The 20,570-nt window shown below is 42.8% G+C and overlaps 1 protein-coding gene across 1 annotated transcript; it reads right to left on the minus strand.

Annotated features, from left to right (window-relative positions):
* Positions 1 to 224: 224 nt before the first annotated feature.
* TAF5L (TATA-box binding protein associated factor 5 like) lies at positions 225 to 20,462 on the minus strand. Its single transcript, XM_030268303.4, has 5 exons — positions 20,300 to 20,462; positions 16,108 to 16,252; positions 10,776 to 10,880; positions 7,317 to 8,041; positions 225 to 2,210 (listed from the first exon to the last, which is right to left on the minus strand). Exons 2-5 carry the CDS (start codon positions 16,247 to 16,249, stop codon positions 1,413 to 1,415), a joined length of 1,770 nt encoding a protein of 589 aa, XP_030124163.4. The 5' UTR covers positions 16,250 to 16,252; positions 20,300 to 20,462; the 3' UTR covers positions 225 to 1,412.
* Positions 20,463 to 20,570: the final 108 nt, after the last annotated feature.

The following is a 20,570-nucleotide window of genomic DNA, read 5'->3' on the forward strand; positions in this document are numbered from 1 at the left end:
GATACCTAGATCCTCCCCATACATATCAGCTGACCTACAAAGCTGTATCGATATCCCACTCCACGACATGTCCCATCAGCTCTGTGGAAAGCAAGTAGGGTGCCATCAAAACAGCACCAAGTGACCAAGGCCACCAGATTCAGCCTTCAAGTAGGTCTGCTCATGCAGTGTAGGGGAAGCTGCTGCCCTCTTCTTCTCATACAAGTCAGAGCAAACTTCCCAGAAAGGGACCAAACAATTTTTATTTTTCTTTTTAAACTAAATGCTTTTAATAGAAAACAAAATACAAAATAACTCTTTCCAGAAAGCAGAAATATTTAATCTCTCCAAATGACAAACTAGAACGTGCTTTTTCTGCAGATCCTTGTAAATGCTGATGATTTATTTCACAAAATGTTCATGAAACTGGTATTGCAACATTTGAGAAAAATCCAACACTGGCAGAGCTGCCTCTGTGTACACACAATAATTTAGTAATACTATTTTTTCCCATGTCACTTTGTGTGTTTCTCCCCATCCTCCTCTCCCCAGCTGCCAACTTCCATTTATGGAAATCTTTCTGTGAGGTGCAGTGGTGGGTTGCCATGCCCTGTTTCCATTAGGAGTCCAAATTTGGCTGTTTCCGTTCAGACAAGGCAAGTTGTTCACTATCCTTAATCCACCACTCTGTCCCCACTGTCCTCCCTTCCTCAAAACACAGTGCAACCAGAGTCATAAAATTTCCTAATTAATGGAACATAAATACACATAATCACAGCTAGTACCAGGAACCAAATCCAAAGAACAATGCAGAGATGGGCCCCAACTGAGGTCAGATTTCCTTGCCCTTACTGAAAAAGAACAAGGGTATTTTCTACTTATTTAGTCCAAAATATTCCCGAAGTGCTATAGGGAGCTGAAATACTTAGGACCACTATCACTGTAGAAAATACATAATGTTCTTTTAGTAGAAGGGTCTTAAAAATGCTGGTCCTCTGCAATACCAGGAAAGCAAAACAAAACAAAAACCACTGGGCCAGTAGTTCTCCACACACTCAAGCCAAATTAACAGTAGATAAGATGTGCCCATCAATCAATGAAGAATATTTAAGTGCAGGTCACCAGCTTATCTGGTTGGCAGTTTCACTTGTCTGGGCCAGGCTTTCAGTTTCCCCAAGTTACTGGATTTACTCCCCTTTTCCCCATTCCTAAAAGTACAAAATTAGAATGTGTATTTTCATCAATCCTCCTTTTTTTCGTTATTCTGTTCAATAGCACAGGCATTTTTGCGACGTCTTAAAGCATTTGCATCACTCTGAACAGGCCCTTCAAGGGGGCAGAGGAAGAGAAGTGTTTCACAGTCAGTAATCTCAGTTTGCAATGGACTCTGGCATACAAGACACCCACCCGCTTCCCTAAGACAAAAAGCAAAATTAATGTTCCTGATTTTCTTGTGCAATTCCAGTCACTAGAAGAAGATTACAGGCCATAAACTGTACACTCAGTACATTATTCATCTGTCCGGTATATACACCAACCAGTTCACTGGAAGACCCATCTGCAGGGGCGTTGCAGTAAGTGTTCCGAATGTCCCAGACCCGAACTGAATTGTCCATCGATGCTGAAGCAATTAAACTACTGTCAGGGCTAAAAGTAAGGCTGGTTATGTTGTCTGTGTGCCCCCTCAGTTCTTTGTACAGAGTTCCTGATGCCAAGTCCCACAGCTTCAGCCGCTGGTCTTCACCTGCCGATGCCAGGTACTTACCGTTGGGGGAAAACGCGAGCGCCAGCACAGGGCCCCGGTGCCCGGTGAAAAGCCGCACCGAGTTGCCCTGCTGAGTGCTCCACAGGCGCACGGTTTTGTCCGTGGAGCCCGTTGCTAAGTAGTTGGAATTGGGATGGAACTTGATGCAGTCCACGTCTGCCAAATGGCCCGCGTATATTCGCAGCGGGTACGTCCGATCAAACGACCAGAGCCTTGCAGTGCGATCGTGGGAACCGCTGGCAAAGTACAGGCTGCAGGGGCTAATATCCAAATCCCAGACAGGATAGGCATGTCCTTGGTACAACACAGTGTTTGTAAAGCTTCCGAGGTCCCAGTACCTGATGGACATGTCCTCAGAACAAGATAAGAGTCCTGAACTGTCTGAAAGGAACCTTGTGCTATACACAGGTCCACAGTGTCCTCTCAGGATCTTCATTTCCGTGCCTGCGTTGTCATCCTCTTCCTCCTGGTCAAGAAGAAGAAAAAGGAACAAGGAAGGAAAGCATGTTTATCCATTCAACAAATATAAAAACCTCCATGAGGAAACCAGGAGGGTGTTAATACAGAAGGAATTAAGATTATTTACTTTATTTACTTTAGATGTGGCACAGTTTGTGCAACTCTGAGACACAAACATTGCTGGTACATTTGCTACAAGTGAATACTGAAAGAGATGGTGAGATAAGACTTTCTATAAAGGCATTCTCTTTAATTTTGGTACCCTTATGCTCAGTCCAGAAGGCATCTTAACCAGAGACTGCAGGCACAGAGGGGAATAAATATTTAATGATATTTTTCCTTTTGCTAAAAACATATGCACAGTCTCTCTCCACTCTACTAAAAATATTTGGCTAAGATGTTGAAAGCAGATCTTGGCATCTGCTCTTTTTGTGTGGTCATTGTTGGAAGTGAATCTCACAGTAGAGGGAAACAATCACAGATGTCTTAAACGAAAGGCAGGAGATGGAAAGACAAAGGATATTTGACAAGCTGTCTGCTTAACATTCTTTCTCAATTCCGCATGTGAACAGAAATGCAGCAAGGCTAACATAAATTTCTCCCTCCAAGCTCCATCAGGATGCTTTCACATCCTCATCCTTCCTGAACAGCCTTCAAGAATAGCAAATGTATGCAGCTTATTTAGGCCAATGTATCTATTTTGGTGTAGGAGACGATGAACAATCACAAAAATGACGGCACTGGAAACCTTTGCATCCTGTAATTATCCAATTCAAGTACCAGGGCAGATAGTCAACAAGTAAAGGCTTTTGTTTTTGAAGACTAATTCAGTAAGCTGAGCTAAAGGAATCTCTTGATGGAGATTTCCTGAGTCTCTAAAAGCCTACTCAGGTAGCACCTCTTGACACTTTAAGGCTACAGACTACACAGGTTTCAACAGATCTCAGAAGTGTCCTTGCTTGACAAACTGGAGTCTCACTGACAGTGCAAGATAACCCTTGCTTTGCAAGATAACCCTTGCTTGGGGTACACCTGCATAGCAGCTTGAGACCAGCCTTCCTCGGGACTGTCAGGAAGACACTTTTCCTCAGTACCGAATCAGTAACACTCATTCACAATCCCTGCACATCAAATTCAACACGACATCCTTTTGTTTGTAAGCAGCCCCTTTATCATTTATCATTTGAACTGGCCCATTTCCTGCAGAAGGAGCACTTCCTGCCCCGAGAGGAAACCAAACTCCCCAGGGCTGCTGGACTGTTGACAACCAGCAGACGTCAGAGCAGCAGGAGTCAGTGTGTTGTAAGCAGCTCTCCATCTCCCATGCCCCCACCTCCAACCTCAGGACCCACAGACAGTTTGGCTTCAGACTTAGCAATAGCCCAGAAAGTGCTTCTCCTCCAGTGGTTTCAAATTTCACGCTGGAGGCCAGCAAACTCTGACTTGGCCATCTCCTTGCCTTTCTCCATCTCAACAGCATATTACATAGTAGGCAGCAAGCCACCTTTAGCAATGCTGCTTCTCTTCATAGTCAGCGCCCATGGGAGCTTTATAATGTGGCTGGAAGCCAACTTCCTCTCTGCTATGGAGGTGAGGCAAAGAGAAACTGCAGGATCTGCCATGCAAAAGCACCATTCTTATTCAAATTGCTTTTCTACCTCAGACAGAGCATGACTTACTGGAATCCACAGCATCTCTAGGCTGTGTTGCCACATTAAAGGAGAATGGCTGATACCGGCAGCATTTTATACTATTTAATTATGACCATAAGATTCCTGACAAGTTACCAGTGGAAGCCCATTCAAGCTGCCTGTATTGTACTAGTTTCTGCAAATTTTGAAAGTCCAAGTACTTAATTTTGTGCATTCAAATACAAGGCTATGGGCTGTCTGCAAGCACCTCCTCTTCCCTCCTTGTATTACAGTACCAGGAGATTCGACATCGCCTTCTGCAGTGTTGAAACCCACACTCCTATATGGTCACAGGTAGCAAATCTTATCTTTCTGTTTGACACCCACTTAGCACAACTGCACACTCCTGTCACAGCTCACTGAAAACAGTACATCTATAATGCTTCTGAGTCACCACATTTTTCAGTTTCCTCCCTATCCAAGTTAGTCTGCTGACCAGATTAGCAAGGCAGCTGCAAGTGCAGCCACCAAGCCTCAAAAAGCAACAATGATAGCCTCAAAGAGAAACAAATCATAAACTCACATTCCTCCCTTTTTTTTTTTTTCTTTCCTAACAAGTAACAGGTTTTCCTGGATGTCATAATCTCTCTCATCCTGCACTGCTCTTAAGATGTCAAAAGGGAAGACCTCTTACCTGCCTACAGCAGAGATGCCCTAGCATGGAATGATAAGGAAGGATGGCTCTCTTTGCAAGATATTTTTTACTGCTCCTTCCAGAATTCCCTCCCATCTGCCATCAAGCAAGGTGTCAGCATCATTCCCACTCATTATCACTTGAAGGACCACTGCCACTTAAAAGCAGAACCTTAGAAGCAGAGCTAAATGGGGTCAAGTCTTAGTCTTCACAGGATTTAAAGGCTGGTACTATTGTGGCTTGGAACAGAGCATTATTTTCTGAGGTTGATTTATGGAGTACCAGCAACGAACATGGTAAAATTGCAAAGACAAAAACAATACTTCCATTTGTACAGCTACAAAACTCCATTTTTATACTGGACCCAAAGTAAGAGGGACAATAAAATGGCATTTGTGAGATGCTACTATGCAGGAAACAGAATTACTGTATCCAAAATAGTAAGTCTCTCTTATTTGCAAGAAGAAAGACTACACTAGTGAAATACACTGCAGCACCACACTGAGCAAAATTTAGTAAAACTATACCTAGAAGATGATTTTGACCTCAGTGACACAAAGGCTTCACATGGACTAGGAAAAAACTGTTGTTCTAACACATTTGCTAAATCTCAACCTCTTTTACATACATATATACACACACCCCTTCATAAGAAGAATTAAACCCAACAGAGTTGCTTTAGTGCCACGCTGAACAACAGTCACTGAAATTAGCTTGATTTTAGACCTTTGTGACTGCATAAAAGGAAAGATCTGTTTCCTTGCAGAAAATAAAAAACAGGCTGAAGACTACTTATTTAATGCATTACTATTTAAATACATTATCCAAAGCTAATTATACAATACAGAAATCAACCAAACCAAATTTTAACATTCTCACAAGCTATTCTATAGAACTCACTGAAAAATGTCAAAGCAGATTCAGAAATTTTGTTCTTTGTCAAAGTCTGTATCAGCTTCATCCCTGTGAATTGCATGGATCACACTGCAGTGACAATCTGAAATACAGCCCCCGCTCACACTGAGCTGCAGCCCAGTCAAGGTAGTCTGGTTTGGTCTCGGTATCTTTGGCTTCCTTTCACATGGCATCAAGGCAATTGCTGGCCTGTTCCCACCTGCAACGCTGTGGGTGCCTGTGTCAGTCCATTTAGGGCTCCCAGATAACTGAATTCATCTCCTTGTAGTCTAGGGGCTTTCATTTGCATTTGGTAATCAGGTGTTCAGGCTGATATTGGTAGCCTCCCTCAACTCTAAACTCCTGCTCAGGTCACTGTTTGTTTTGTCAGTGGTGGAAATTATTCAGGGCAATGATGACTTTGATCTGTGCTGGTTTTTGACCAGTTTTTGGCTTTAGACCTGTGCACAAAACATCAAATAGCCACCATAAGCCATGTGCATTCAGGATTCCATGGCAGACTCCTAAAACATGTACAATGCCAAGTCTATGACTACATGACAAAGAAAGCTAATACGCTCCTGATAACCTGGCAGTATCTCACTTTTCCACAGTCCAAGCCAAAGAAGGTGACCTGCTAATTTACCAGACAAATCCTCCTCTGTTGCAGGTTGCTGACATTTGGCTTCCATGATGGGCAATATACAGTCACTATGCCCTATGAACTCTCACAGTTTATAATGAAAACAAGTCATAGCTCTATTTTGGGCTAGTCTGACCCACTTACCTGCTCACTCTGCAAAAAGGGCAAACCTGGGAAGCAGTGAACATGCTGCTGTGCTGTCTCACCTTGATGCCTGCCTCTTTTCTCAAGCTGTTTAACAAACCAATCCCCAGTCAGAGATCTCTAAATACACCAAGCTTTCAGCACTCTTCCAAAATAAATAGAACTTTGCCACTAAATATTTTTTAGAAGAAAAAACAGTGGAAAAAAGGGTGTCTCTGCCGCTAAACACTCAACATAAGAACAAATTAGTTAGTTTTTTTTCTTTAGGAGAAGAGTGATTAAACAACAGAAGAGTCAAAATTTTGATCTCTAACCAGATATAAGTTGCTACTTGGGCAGTTGTGTGGAGAGGGGAGGAAAAGTGTGACTAGAAAGGGAAACAGAAAAAAGTCAAGTAGAAAATGCCAGCTAGCATTGCATGTGAAGTAAAGGTACACACATCCCTGTCCTTGTCTTTAGCACTCTGAGGAAGAATAGGAGGCCTCTAAAGTTTCTACACTTCAGATTCCTTAACATTTTGCATAATTCTTCCATAACTCTTGACCTCTGGCAAATTAAGGTGATACCCAAAATACAGTTTTGCACATAGGCATCTGATCAGACTTCTTTAGTGCTTTCCTTACTTTGTCTATATTTTCTTCTTCCTGTTCATCTGCCCTTCTCTCCACCCTTTTGCCTGGTTGTTCTGAGCTACTTTCTTTCTAGTTTTCATTTGGAACAGTGTTTTCATTGCCTGTATCGCCTTGTTTCATCTTCCCATCCCAAAGAAGGCTTCATGCTCCTCAGGGAAGAGAGCCTACTCTAGTCACCTGTCCTTTCTGGGTTTCCTCTCTACTGTCATTTGTTCAAAGACAGCTGCAGGAGAGGGACCAGCAGCCAGGACTAACAGACTATGACCTAAGCACAGACTGATTACACCTGAGTTTAGCATTTACAACCACTGCAGGGAAGAACAAGGATGACAGTAGGTTATAAAATCTCTGCATCAAGGCAGACAGGTTGTGCAACAGTCTCAGAGTTCCCTAAGACATTACTACATACTCAACAATCCGTAATCAAAGCAAATCAGCAGAAGGGGAAGAAGGGAGGAAAAAAGGGTATCCAAACCTCCTCATCTAGGATGTCACAAGCCAAACGGATGCGGGATACATCAACAAGGTGGGGCTCAGATTTCAACTTCCTGGAGCGCAGGCTCCACAGCTTCACACATGAATTATCAAACCCAGCAGCAAGCAGCTTGCTATTTGGTGAAATCTCTGCAGTGTTCAGCAACTGCTCTGTGTTATAGAAGGCATAGAAACAGATGGTGGTTAAGGAAGGGGGCCCATCCTTGACACGTTTAATGCTGTCCTGCAGTAAATCCAGCGCTGCCTCATTCTGCAGAATGGAAGCTGGCATGTCGCTGGGTTCCAGGCCGTTGCTCTCGTTGCGTGAGGAGCTCCCACCAGCATAGAGCTGGTAGTCAGTCCTCTTGGCAGGCTGCACATCCAAGTGAATGTGCAAGGTCAGGACTTTGCACAGGGCGTTGTTGTTGTCACTTTGGAGGTAGCGAAGAAGGTAGTTGTAGCTGTCCTCTTGAAGGCGGATGACGTATTTGTTGTCCAGAAAGGCCCGGAGCTTCAAGTTGGACAGGATATCTTGAATAGTCATGGTAGTCTGCAACTGTTCAATGATATCCTTCTGGCTGGCATTCTGCAAGAACATGCCATGGAAGCGGCTGTAAAAACTGTCCACTGTGCTTTTTAGGCCATTCTGGACCATGTTCAGATGGAGGTAGACGAAGAGAGGATATAGAAGAGGCATCACTTCATGGCTGTGCTGAGAATCTGAATCTACATAAAAAACACAACAACAAACTTTGAATGACTTTTCAAACCACTTCCCACTGGGAATAAAAGAGCAAGGATGACTACTGAGAAAGCCTTGACAGTGCCATCAGAAAGCCAGCAAAAAGAGACATTTGTTGGCACATCTAAGCAAACTTCTGTCACCTAAAGGAGGTACAAAAGAGATTGCCACATCAGTGAGATACCTTGTCAGAACAAAATGCAGGTATTTCAAAACCCTTTTCAGGTGTGGGACAACTAATAATATACCACCTCATAAAATACATGATAATTGAATTTTCCCCATTTGTTTCAAAAGAAAAAATATGATCTCTGTACCTTTTGTTTATTGTGACAAATAAACTTAAAAAATTTATTAACTGTATTTAAAAGAGTACTTTAAGTGTTTAAGCCAAAATTATTTACCTAGCTTTTCTGGCCTGAGTTTTTTTTTCTCAGCTTCAGTAAAACCTAAGTGTGGTGCTTTGGATGGAACTGATGTGTCTTCAGGGGAAAGGAAGCTACAGTTTCCAAAATGTACTGCAATATGCTGTGCCCTCGTTTTATTTCTGTGCCTGCTCATGCACATGCTTTTCTCTCTCTGCCAAGGCAAATCCCAGCAATAATTCCTAGTACACAGTGTAACAAACCCCAATTAGGCTGTGCTGTACCTTGCAGAGGCCGATCTGCGCAACAGCTCCGCCCCTCCTTCCCCAGCTTCTCTGGGGCTGCTTGCCAGCTGCAGGGAGCTGGAGGAGTGGAGCCTGCCGAACACCATAGCAACAAACAGGGCCACAATGAGTTACTACCACAGGAACAAATGGTCCAAATTAATGGAAAACAAACAGGCACTGCTGATCCTCAAACATTTGCTGATCCTCAAAATGCATTGCTGCTTTTGAACATGCTCTTCCCTCCTGCCACTCACCAATGCATGTTCTCTTTTCTCCCTTCTCATTAGGTGATTTTTCCTTTGTGTTGAGCACTCTTCCAGACTTTCTCTAGTCCATACTGTGCCTCTCATTTCTACAGAAGTAACTACAGAGTATGCATGGTGTGCAGTGTATATGCAGTATGCATACATATTTGCATACTTGAGCATCACTCTTCTTCGTGTCCCACTGAAACTGGGCCAAAATCAGTGAAAACAGTGGTCTGCATGTAATACAAGCTCTAAGCAGTCAGCAGGTTTCTTTTTTCCTCCAGGTGCACTAGTCCAAAAATTAAACAAAGGGAAGGACATCCCTTTGCAGTAGGGGGAAAAGGGAAGAGATGGGAAGTTGGCAGAAACAGGAACAAAGAAAATGTTCCATAGGAACATATGAAGAGGTTACAGGAGCTTGGTCTGTCTAGAAGAATAAGGGGGTATTCAATTGCTTGCCTTCAGTACTCAGTGGGACATTATGTAGGAAAAGGAGCCAGCCTCTTCTCAGAGGTGCTCAGTGGAAGGACAACAGGCAAGCTGCTGCAAGGCAAATTCTCACTGAATTGCAGCAGGGCCCCAGAGATGCCCAGCAATCTCCAGAGTGTTTGATTTTCTAAACCTGACTGGAAAAGGCTTTGAGCAACCTGATCAAACACCCATCTTGCCCTGTTTTGAACAGGTGGTTGAACTAGAGACTAGTTAGTTAAGTTACACCATGTCACTAATCCCCTGCCCACTCCTCAGTGCAGCAGGCATCACAGAAATGGGAAGTGTCCTGCTGTGCCTTGTGGCTAGTTGACAAGCTACTCCTTTGAACAAACAGAGGTAGTTCATGTGTGTAAGATACCAAACCAGAGCAAGAGGGACAAAAAAGATGAAAGCAGTCAACCCAAACACCAAAGCCTAGCACTTCATCAAGCATTAAGCAAGCACTGCACCAAGCACTTGAACAGAGCTATCGTACTTCTAAAAATCTATTAAACCATAAGGATTCACTTAAAATACTAAAGTGCAAAGGTATTGGACTGCTGTAGATGACAAGGTGCCAAGAATTCACTATTTGCTGCCTTTGCCTTCCTGCTCCTTTCCCTTCCAAAACTATCAGAAATAATAATCCTGATGTTATGCACACTGGGATAAAATCCATACACTGGACAAATATTGTGTGCGACAACTTCACTTTCCTTGGTACCATTCTTTAAAAATTCTATCTGCTTTCTTCTTCCCATGTTGGGGACTTATAAAAGAAATAAGGACACTACCAAGAGTACTTGTTAAAATAATTATAAAATAATTATAAAAACATTAAATCATTATTTGTATTCTGCATCATTACAGAGTATAAATTATTTTACCTTGCTGTATTGCTCTAGTCTCAAAGCCAGTACAGCTAAATTTATGGGAACATGTTATCCCTTAGAAATCCAGACCATCATGAGAACAAGCCAATTACGGATAAAAAAAAACCCCTTAAACTAGGATGCAACAGAGAGCTACAGTCTTTTCTCAGTTACTTGCCTTTCACAAAATACACTGATTTTCCTTCCTGTCCTATGTAAATATGTTGCTGTTTAGAAGACCTACAAAGGGCAAATGCTTGAACAAGAAAAGGCAAAGAGGCAGCCATCTACAAAACTCAAAGCTATTCAGCACACAGAAAACAACCAAAAAAAGAAAGAGTATTTCTATTTTAGCTGAAATCTCAAAACTAGAAATCAAAACATTATTAGAATATGATTTTGAATTTTACTGTATTGCCCTTTACTCAATGAAACGACAAAAAAAGTCAGTTTTCTTCCATGTTTCTCAATTTACCTGTCAGAAAATTGCGTAATCTTCCAAACTGTACTTCATATTGCTGTGGCTCCGCCAGGCAGGGAGCTGCAGACACGACGTTGGCACAACCAGACTCAGATTGGACTGTGAAATAAAAAAAGCAAAACTCACATAAGGATTTAAGGATTTTTACATGTGTGTCTGAAAACAAAGCTTCTCATAAAATCCAGTGTATGCAGCCACTCAGATGACATTTCATCTTTCAAACCATTCAGGTATGACATAGTCCAAAGAATCTAAACATGGCATTAACCACCTAGACAGAGCATGAAGGAGAAAATTCACTGAAAGCCAAAACCCACCCTAAAAATCTCAGCAACTCACCTATTCCACCCAGAACACATTTTCAGGTTTTCAAATACAACCATCAATTCTCAAGAAATTCAGTGCAACAACCATCACAGACCCCAAGTTTTACAACTGTGGTTTTGCAACTTTACACTCAGAAAACATGAGAAAAGCAGCATACAACTTTCTCCAAAGTATAGTTTCTTTTTCAGTGAGTCCCAGCAACCATCATGAATAGGTCTAAAGTGACAATACTTCACATTCTCAAATTTCTCATCCCAGTCATTATAATTTACAACAAATTACAACCATTATAATGTATTAAGTCTCACAGAGGTGGTGGAGAAAACTGAATCTCTAAGTAAACACTTGGTAATTTTTTACCAAAATGTGCCCTTCTCCCTGAGAATTTTAGGTTAAGGGGGAGCTGACAAATGACCACAAACACAGCTGTTACAGTCTCCTCAGACCGTGCTAAACTGTTTTGCAGAACCAGACTCTCGAAAAAGTGGTTCTGAACTGTTTAGAAAGGGAATTGGCTTCTCCTTCTCTGGCACCAAACCTCTGGTGTTCTGCTAATGGCCTGGAATCCACAGGGGACTTTGTGCAAGTTTATAGACATGCATCAAGAAACCCCAAGCACATGCAAATACCAGTGATTAGAAACCCAAGTTCTGCTGCTCTAAATAGAGCACAAGAGGGCAAAGAGTTTCACTATTTTCCTTTCTGATTTTTTTTTCTTCAAATCATAACTCTCGTTCCCTCCAAACCCTTCATTTTTATTACTTTCACTTCAATTTATTTCAGTCTTCCTTGCCCTGCACCACTTTCCATCCTCTGCCTTTCTACTCCTGATTGACTGGGGGGCGTTTTGTTCCAGCATTTGGCTCATGCACAGAGGCACAAGTCTGACAGCCCTGGAAGTCTATAAACAACACTATCAAATGTTCACACACTGAAGAGAGATAGGCCAGTCTCCAGCTCATCTCAATGCCTCTAATTAGAAAGAGATCAGCACATGGTACACAGGCAGCCTGTCACTATTCTTCCCCCGCTCCTCTCTCTCTTTCTCTCTGGTAAGACACAGGTTTACCTTCCTTCAGCTTAGGTAAATACACGAGGTATGTTTGGCAAGCTGAATTCAGCTCTTGAAACAGAGAGATGGGCTGAGCTTGTCATCCTCCCTTGGGGAAAAACTAAACCAAAACAAAACCAGATTCCAGCACCAATATGATATCATCTCTTAAATCAGTTCAGATATAAACGAATATAACTTGCTTAAAGTTGCACAGCTACACTGACCTTTCTACAGCCTGCCTGCTTCAGAAACTCAAAGATGGTAAGAACTTCACATTCACATACTGGTACTACTCAATATCTAAAGTGAAAAGCTCTGCTATTTGGATGTAGAATTGAATATAATCAATATTCAGCATGAGAAAGTAAACTGCATGTATATACACATAGTAACTCAATACTTAGTGACCGTTTCCAACGCCACCCATACAACTCTTTGTAAAAGCCAAGAAATGCAGAAATATGAGGGCCTGTCTCTTATGCTATCACAGGATTACATGTAAGAGTCAACTCTTCACAGAGATATGGTGGCCTCATGTCTGCAGGAATGGGAATGGCCTGCCACCTTGTTCATGCTATGCAATCAACTTTGAGATATTTTCTCCAGGCCACAACTTTCTCTGCATAAGCAACTTAGTTCCAAAATTAAGGTGTACATCATTGTCGGAATCTGTGGGTATTGGTGATTCCGAGATTGTAGAAAGTCTCTGTCTTTCTGCCCCGTTGCCAAAGAAGAAGCCATAATTCGTCTGTGCTGTTTTCAAGGTTGTTTATTCTTGCTTATCTCTAACATGTTCTGCTGCCCTGCCGCAGGTCTGTCCTGCAGGGCAGCGTGTGGGGCTCTGCCCCCAGTGGGATGTTACAAACATTATATACCAGAAACTACGTGTGCTGTATTTACAATAATGTGCCAATATCTATCATCTACATTGAACAGTGTGTCCCCAGCCTAAACCAATAGAAAAATGCCAACACTACAGTGAAACATGGAGGGCATGAAGAAGGAGGAAAAGGACAAGACACACCCAATTTCCTCCATCTTGTCCCCTCTGAACCCCTAATCTAGAAACCTAAAATTTTACTTCTGCACCCGTGCCACACTTAATTATTACTCATATCAAACACTCAGAGCTTGTAATTCATCCTGTAAGATTGAAAACTCTTTTCCATGGACGGAGATCAGAGACAGTGTCTCTCGGGGCTCTGTACAGGGGGGTTCCTGACCCCCTGCCAGGGTCCCAGACCTGCCAGGGCAGACAGAGGGAAGCCCTGGATTCCCACACATCATGATTCAGAAAGTGGAGTATCATCTTTGTCTACCTGTCCTGAAACAGTCTGACTGGGCAACCATTATGGCCTATTTTTTCAGTAATGATACTAGAGCTCATTCCCATCCAGCAAATGGTAAATGAACCCTACATACCAGACAGCTCTAACAAATTCTAATTCTTTGCCCTCGCAAAACTTTAAACCAATGAGAACTGCAAAAAGGATCAAGAAGTCAACTGATTCCAAAACAAGAGTAAAATTTCATGCACATTTTCCACCTGGTAGAAATAAAACACTGGCTATATTTTTCTCATATGTTAATAAACCTACCAGTTTATTTTCCACATTCCCCAGTGATCATAAGAACATAAATTGCAAATATCTGCTGCTCCACATCCAATAAGTGCAGCCAGCTATGCAACCCGATAGGAAATGCAAAGGAACTCACTCCTAACTCAGGGATATGGACAGTACCCTCCTGGTCTCATGTGTTGGCTACCAGCAGAGTTGCTTCCAGCTAACAAATGTTGGGCTACTGTAAACGTTGTGTAACATCAACTGATTTGTGTTCGAGGTGAATATGATGATGTATAATTGTACATCATTTCAGTTAGTCATATGTGCTAACAGTGCTATGGGCAGTATTAGAGGAACCTGTTCCTTGGTCGCTCACTCTGTCCTCACACATTGTTCTTGTTTTCTAGAGAAATATAGGATAATCACAAGGAAGCTCTGTGCTATTTTACTGCAGATATAATTGGACAGAATTCTAGATAATCTCATCTGGGCTCCCTCTCCCACAGAAAAGGCTGGACCAGATCATCTTCCGAGGTCCCCTCCAAGTCTCCCATTCACACAGGCTAGTTAATTTAAAAGTCAAACAATAAAGCTGAACATAAAAAACAAGGTGAGCTTTGCTAAGGAAAAAGCAAAAACATCTTCAGAAAAACACTTGATTAATTTCCCAAACATAAAGCACTGCAAGGTTTATAATCTGCTCAGTTTTTACTCAGTTCACAAAACCAAGATGACTGCAGCAGAAAGTATTTTCAGCATCAGTTGTCAGATTAAGTAACACGCTCGGGCTTACTTTTCTAACAGTCACTGATGGAACTGCAGCACGCTCACTGACAGCTCACTGCAAGCGCATCTGACAAGAAGTAGTAAGCAGCTGAATATGTGAGAGCAGCCCATTTTCTGTACTAATGAAAATTGATGACTAAATTCTCAATGACCATCCACAAAACCCATGCACTGGCAAGAGGATAGAGACTAACATGAAATTTAGTATTATTTCGTGGAAGTTCAGTAAAAAATACAAAATGTAACACACTCATTCAAACTCTTTATTGAAATATTTTTTTTCCTGCATGAGGCCATGTGCTCATGCAAGGGCTTGTAATCCAGTTCCTCTCCACTATTTCAGACACTTTTGTGTCTGCCTCATATGGCTGGTATCACATTCTGAGCATGTTTTGACACTGATGTTTCTACCCACTTCTCACAAAAAAATATCCTATTGAAAAACAATTCTGCAGTTTATTGGTTTCATCCTTTCTCCATCTTCCCCAGTACTTTTTCAGGGATTTCAGTAAACTTCTGATAGGCTGAAAAAAGCAAGGAAATGAAAAGTACTATGACATTAGGTCTAATAATGAAATATTGCCCAGTTTCCTCCAGACCACTGAGGGAGTCCTCCTGGACACTGACCTACAGGTCACTCATCTTTTGATGGTTAACTATGGTAAAATACTCTGAAGGTATTCCTTTAGAGTATGTTACCTGTTCCTGCATCCAGCCTTATCTAGCCACAAAAACAATTATATAGCTACTAATATTTTGTCAAATTAAGTCATATTACAAGTAACTCCATCACTCCTCTTTGTCTGAGATACTGCCATAATCTAAGCAGTTTCATTGAGAGAAAAAAGTTTCTGCTTGCTTTTTTACCCAAAATGTCAGCCCAGTATTTTCTATTACTTCTACAAGTAAATTTAATCTCTGTAATGTCCACATAGCTTTCATCCTTCCAATACTTCTACGTGCTCAAGCAGCAGCAGAGTTTGTTGAAACAAAAATAATAATTACAATGACAACTGTCACAGACAAAATTTGGAAAGCAAGCTGTGTGGAAGGATTCAAGTGTCTTTAAGAAAGAGAAGAAAGTTTATCTCCCTGCATGCTTTTTCTCATCCACTCAAGGTTTGGGTTTTTTCCCAAATGACAAGTGCAGACTTCTCATAACTACAAAGCTGACTATGTCAGAAAAAGACACAGCCTTATCACTTTAATTTCACATGCTATAACTCTGCTGGGGTACAAAGGTACAACAGAATGTCCTGCTTCTACTTCCTTTCTCATCTAGGTTCTTCTCCCTCCCATTCCAAAGCACCACTACTCACCAGACTTCACGTATTTGGGATAAAACAGATGTATTTTCCACTACCCTCAGCCTGGTATTTCAGTCTGATGTTTCACTGACTAGGAACGCCACCTTGTTACACTTCACCCACATTTTCAATCTTCAGAAGTTCATAACTCACACCAACTTAACAGTGAGAATTTTCTTCATTTAAAAAGGAGAAATGTCCACATGTGCAGACAAATTCTTATAGCTGCCAGCACACGTGCTCACAACTCTGCCAAGAAGCAGTCATGGAAAATACGATAGGATTACCTGTGAGATTAGCTGCCATCTCTTCAGCAGTCTGACACAGCCTCAGCCCTTGTTTTAGGGGACCTTCCGAGTCCACATACTGACGGCGCTTGAGGTAGCAGGACACTGCCATCTGAATCTGTTCTGTGCGTACGCGTTTCATGACCTCAAAAGGAAAGAAAGAGGTGATGAGACCCTTACAGGGTAGGCTCAGATCAGCTTAGACTGTAGCTGCATTGGTACTGATAGAAAACAAACCTCTCTGTATTTTCGTTGCTGAGATATGAAACAGAACCTTCCGGGATTTGCCTCCCAGTACTATGGCCAGACTCAGATATTTTGTAGATCCCTGAAGATATTTTGCTGCCTAATTCTACTAATTCACAGAGGAATCAAAAATAGTTTTGAGGATTCTTGACTAAAACGGCAATGGTGAACTGAAACATTTTTGTTAAAAACAGCTCATAAAAAGGGAGTTATCTCCTCGAATTTTGACAGCAGCAGTCTGAGTACTCTTCAATCATTTTCTGGTTCCTCTGCTTGACCAACCAAGAACAAAAGCTTCCAGAAGATTCAGTGGAATGAGAAATTAACATACAAATATGGAAATTTTGGAAACATAATGCTTTATACAGCAAATCTATTTGGGGAGTCCAAGAAGCAAAAGCTTATTGGCTGAACTTAAAGGTTAGAGCCAGACTTCTGGCACTTCACTCAGATAGGTTCCAGGAAAAAAAAAAGAGGGAAATTAAAAGCAGAGCTTTATCTATCATCTGGCTTGACCTATCTAGGCATCCCTCTTACAAAAGTTTGAAACAAAAAGAATCTTTTGAAGGGCTTTTTAAAATATATATTTAGGAACCCATCCTCACAAACACCACATGGAAGTACCTCAAAATCAAGATGAGCCCTATGCTACCTTTTAGCCCCTGGCTTGTAATAAAGGAACCTCAGTAAGATGAATGCAATAGCTTCCTTGCTATTTGGGTAGTCGCTGTCTACAGCAATCCTTCACAACAGCTATCAAGTTTACACAAAAGTTTAGATATCCTAAAAGGCTTTAAATAAAGCAGAACTAAGCCACAGGGGTTTTTTTCCCTATCACAACACCAGGTAAAGCCTGCCTGGAGACAGCTCGACACCTTACAGCCTCAATACCAATGACATGAATGTTTCCTGAGTGCTACTGCTTTCTGATTTAAATAGCTAAATCTGATGAAAAACAGCTTCTCTGAGAGAGACAAGGATGCCTTTCCTTCCTTTGTAAGAACCATTATTTCTACCAAAAGGACAGCTTTAAAAATACAAATGAGTTTTTCCTAATACCCATGCACACTTTAGTGCTTATTCCACTTGTTAGAAAAAGAACATTGTTGTGGAGTTAGGTACAAGTGGATGAGGATACAAGATTTCAGCAATAGTTCACCTTCAACAAATATGAAGAATTGCAAACCCACATGCTTGAGTGAAAACTTAAAAAGATTCCCATTTGTTTCCACAGGTTAAGTAACCTGTTTCCACAGGTGGAGGGTGGGGAAGGGGCAACAGGTGGGAGTTTTCAAAGCATTTCCAGATAGACCCATTAAAATAAAGTTTTCAACACCTTCTTTCACTCCAAAAGCAAACTTCCTTTTCATCTTCCCTGCAATTAATGAAGTTATATCTGAGACGCTATCTCAAGAGTAACACTTCTGCTGGAAACTGTAGAAAAGACAGAACTCTTATCAAGCCCACCAAGTAGAGTGGGACACAAGGATGGACCAGCAACTTGGCACCTTCCTAAAAAACACCCTTAACTAAGCTTCACACTGTATTGTTACCATTCTACTGCATTTCAGCCAACAGCATGGACTCATGTGCAAGTGATTTGTCCAGGTCCACACCAAGGCATTTATGCAATAAACCGAAGCATTTATGCAATCTGCAGAGCTTCTTGCACCCCTATGTACTCCCCCCTGCAGTCACAGTAGAGGATGTTACCAGCACTATCTCAAGGAGATTTTTTTTCCTACTTCCAGGTGACACAACAGGAACGTCCTTAAGGAAATGCATCTTCATCAAGAAACACCCATTAGCATCAGACACAGTGTCACCCATACTCTAATTTCATCTCTTTGCTTCTTCCTTCATGTTGCCTTTATACTTCACACTCAGCATTACAAAGAACAATGTCACCAAGGCAGGAAAAGCATTCATGAAAAGTGCAAGAGCAAAATCAACACTCCTACAAATATTCTTTATTGAGACCTTTATCAAAATTAGTGTGTAACATAAAATAAACAGAAGGATGGCCTCCCAAAATGCCATCAGCCTGGCTCAAGCAACACCAATTCACAACAGGTCAATGATGCAGAATTTAAAGGCATAAAAGGACAAGCCTGCCATTTTAAACTTTCTGTCAATTTTAAGACTCTTCCTCTCATAATTGAGGATAATCTCCAAAATATGTAACAAGCTGAAAGCATATAGAGTTCCTTGTTCACAAAATGCATAAAGCTTGAAACAATTGTTCAGAAGTCCCAGCTGTCTCATTCTCCTCAGACAGCCAAAAAGAATAATAAATATTGATGCCATTAACTAATTTTACTGATAAGCAAAATACGTAAGGAAAGAGAGAGGAAAGATCACATTGTGAGAATGCAGAGCTACAGTGCAGCATTTTCTGCACTGTTCCAAACTGGAGCACTGAAAAAAGGTTAAGGTAATTTTTTTTGAGGAACCAAAACCACTGAAAAAAAAAAAAAAAAACCTAAAAAAACCAGAGCAGAGGCTAATAACACAAAACACATTGCAAATTCCTCCTTCCTGGAAAGGCTGGAAATTAGTTGTGAACTAAGCATTGGGCCAAGGAAATTATTTTCCCGCCTATGCTACATTTCAGGTACAGGTTTAGGCAGATTCCATGGCCTTGAAATAATTCCAGTACAGACATACTAAAAAGAGTTTTAAAAATAGCACTAGAAACACTGCTTTTAAAGACTCTGTATTCCTGTCCTGTCATTGCGACAGCAGTCTCTTTCTTCCAACAGACTGAGGAAAGACCTGTGAGCATCAGAGAGCTAAGTTAAAAAACACCCAACTCCCAAACCAATAAAAGCATCTTTTGAATATTTTGAATAAAAGCATAAAACAAAAGCATCTTTTGAATATTCTCTAAATAAGAACTCTGTCTCAGGCCTCAGTTGTGAATAGCAAAAAATAATATTTTATCTTTATCACCACAGGTGAAATATGGGGCCTACCAACAATAATAGGCCTCAATTTTAAATTTTGCGACATTAGGATAATCTGAAATTTACAAAATTTCAGAATAAACGAAATCAGGATAAACTAAGAGCCAAGGGATGTCGCACATGCAGCAGCTGTAATTCTCAAAAATAGGCAAGTAAACGTGACAAGTTGACTTGGAGAGCACGGTGGTGGTGCAAAATAGATAAACAGGATAGCAGGAACTACGAAGAAGGCTTTTGCCTGAACAGTGGCATTCATGTGAAGAGGCAGAGAGGGAACAGCTGTGATTTTAAAAGAGCAGGAATCCATTTGCATTTGGACACAGATCTGGCTCACCATCCATGAATGACGCTTTGCCAATTCCACATTGTTTGCCCCCAACCCCCCTGCGGCCCCAAGTCGGTGCCAAGCAGCGCTTCACCGATGTCCTCTGCGGGACGCGCTTTCCTCCAACCCACTTCACACCACCTCGGCTCCAGCTCCGCCACCCTGGGCCCCTCCTGGGCCGAGCGGAGCCGCGGACCAGGCACTGCTCGCCCGTGGGCCCTGACGGGGACACCGGGCCGGGAGCCCTGCGGGCTGCTCCGTGGGCCGAAGGGCGCTCGCTGAAGGGACGCCAAAGTTAAAGCTTTCTTCTGTCAATATTGAAAAAAGAAAAAAAAAAAAAGAAAAAGGAGAAAAAAAAAAAAAGGAAGAGAGATGGCGCGACAAGACGCTCATTAAACCCACGCACTTTCCAAGGGAAAGAAGGATATCACGACCAGAGGCCCCCACGCGCCCGGCCCCGTCCGCAGCCGGGGCTGCCCCAGGGCCGCGCCCGTGCCCGAGGAGCCTCCGCCGGCCTGCGGGAGCCGCGCCGGGCCTGCGGGCCTCCGCCACGAGGCGGCCCGCGGGACGCCCGAGCCCCATCCCGCCGCCGGCCCCGCCCCCCGCGCCCCCCCGAGCGGGGCCCGGGACGCGGCCCCGGGCCGGACCCACTCACTGAGCATCGCAGGCGGCGGGAGGCGGCGGGAGGCAGGCGGGGGCCGGCGCGGCCGGACGGCGCTGTCACTGCACCCAGCGGAGCCGGGCGCTGCCGGCGGGCGCGCCGCCGCTGCCGCCTCCCCTGCGGGCCGGTGCCGGTGGCGCGGCCGGTGCTGCCCGGGGCCCGGCGGGCGGCGGCGGCCGCTCCATGGCCCGGCTGACACACGCCGGGGCGGGCGGGAGCGGGGCCGCGGCCGCGCAAGCGCCCTCTGGCCGCCAATGGGCGCGGG

This window comes from Taeniopygia guttata, chromosome 3, assembly GCF_048771995.1.
Source record: "Taeniopygia guttata chromosome 3, bTaeGut7.mat, whole genome shotgun sequence".
NCBI lineage: Eukaryota > Metazoa > Chordata > Aves > Passeriformes > Estrildidae > Taeniopygia > Taeniopygia guttata.

What these genes read in the sequence shown, in the direction of transcription:
- TAF5L (XM_030268303.4), bottom strand. Translation starts at nt 16,249, where the DNA reads ATGAAACGCGTACGCACAGAACAGATTCAGATGGCAGTGTCCTGCTAC. An exon ending in GATGGCAGCTAATCTCACAG is followed by an intron (nt 10,881 to 16,107) that starts GTAATCCTATCG and finishes TTTATTTCACAG; the next exon opens with TCCAATCTGAGTCTGGTTGT. An exon ending in GTGACATCCTAGATGAGGAG is followed by an intron (nt 2,211 to 7,316) that starts GTTTGGATACCC and finishes CTTCTTGACCAG; the next exon opens with GAGGAAGAGGATGACAACGC.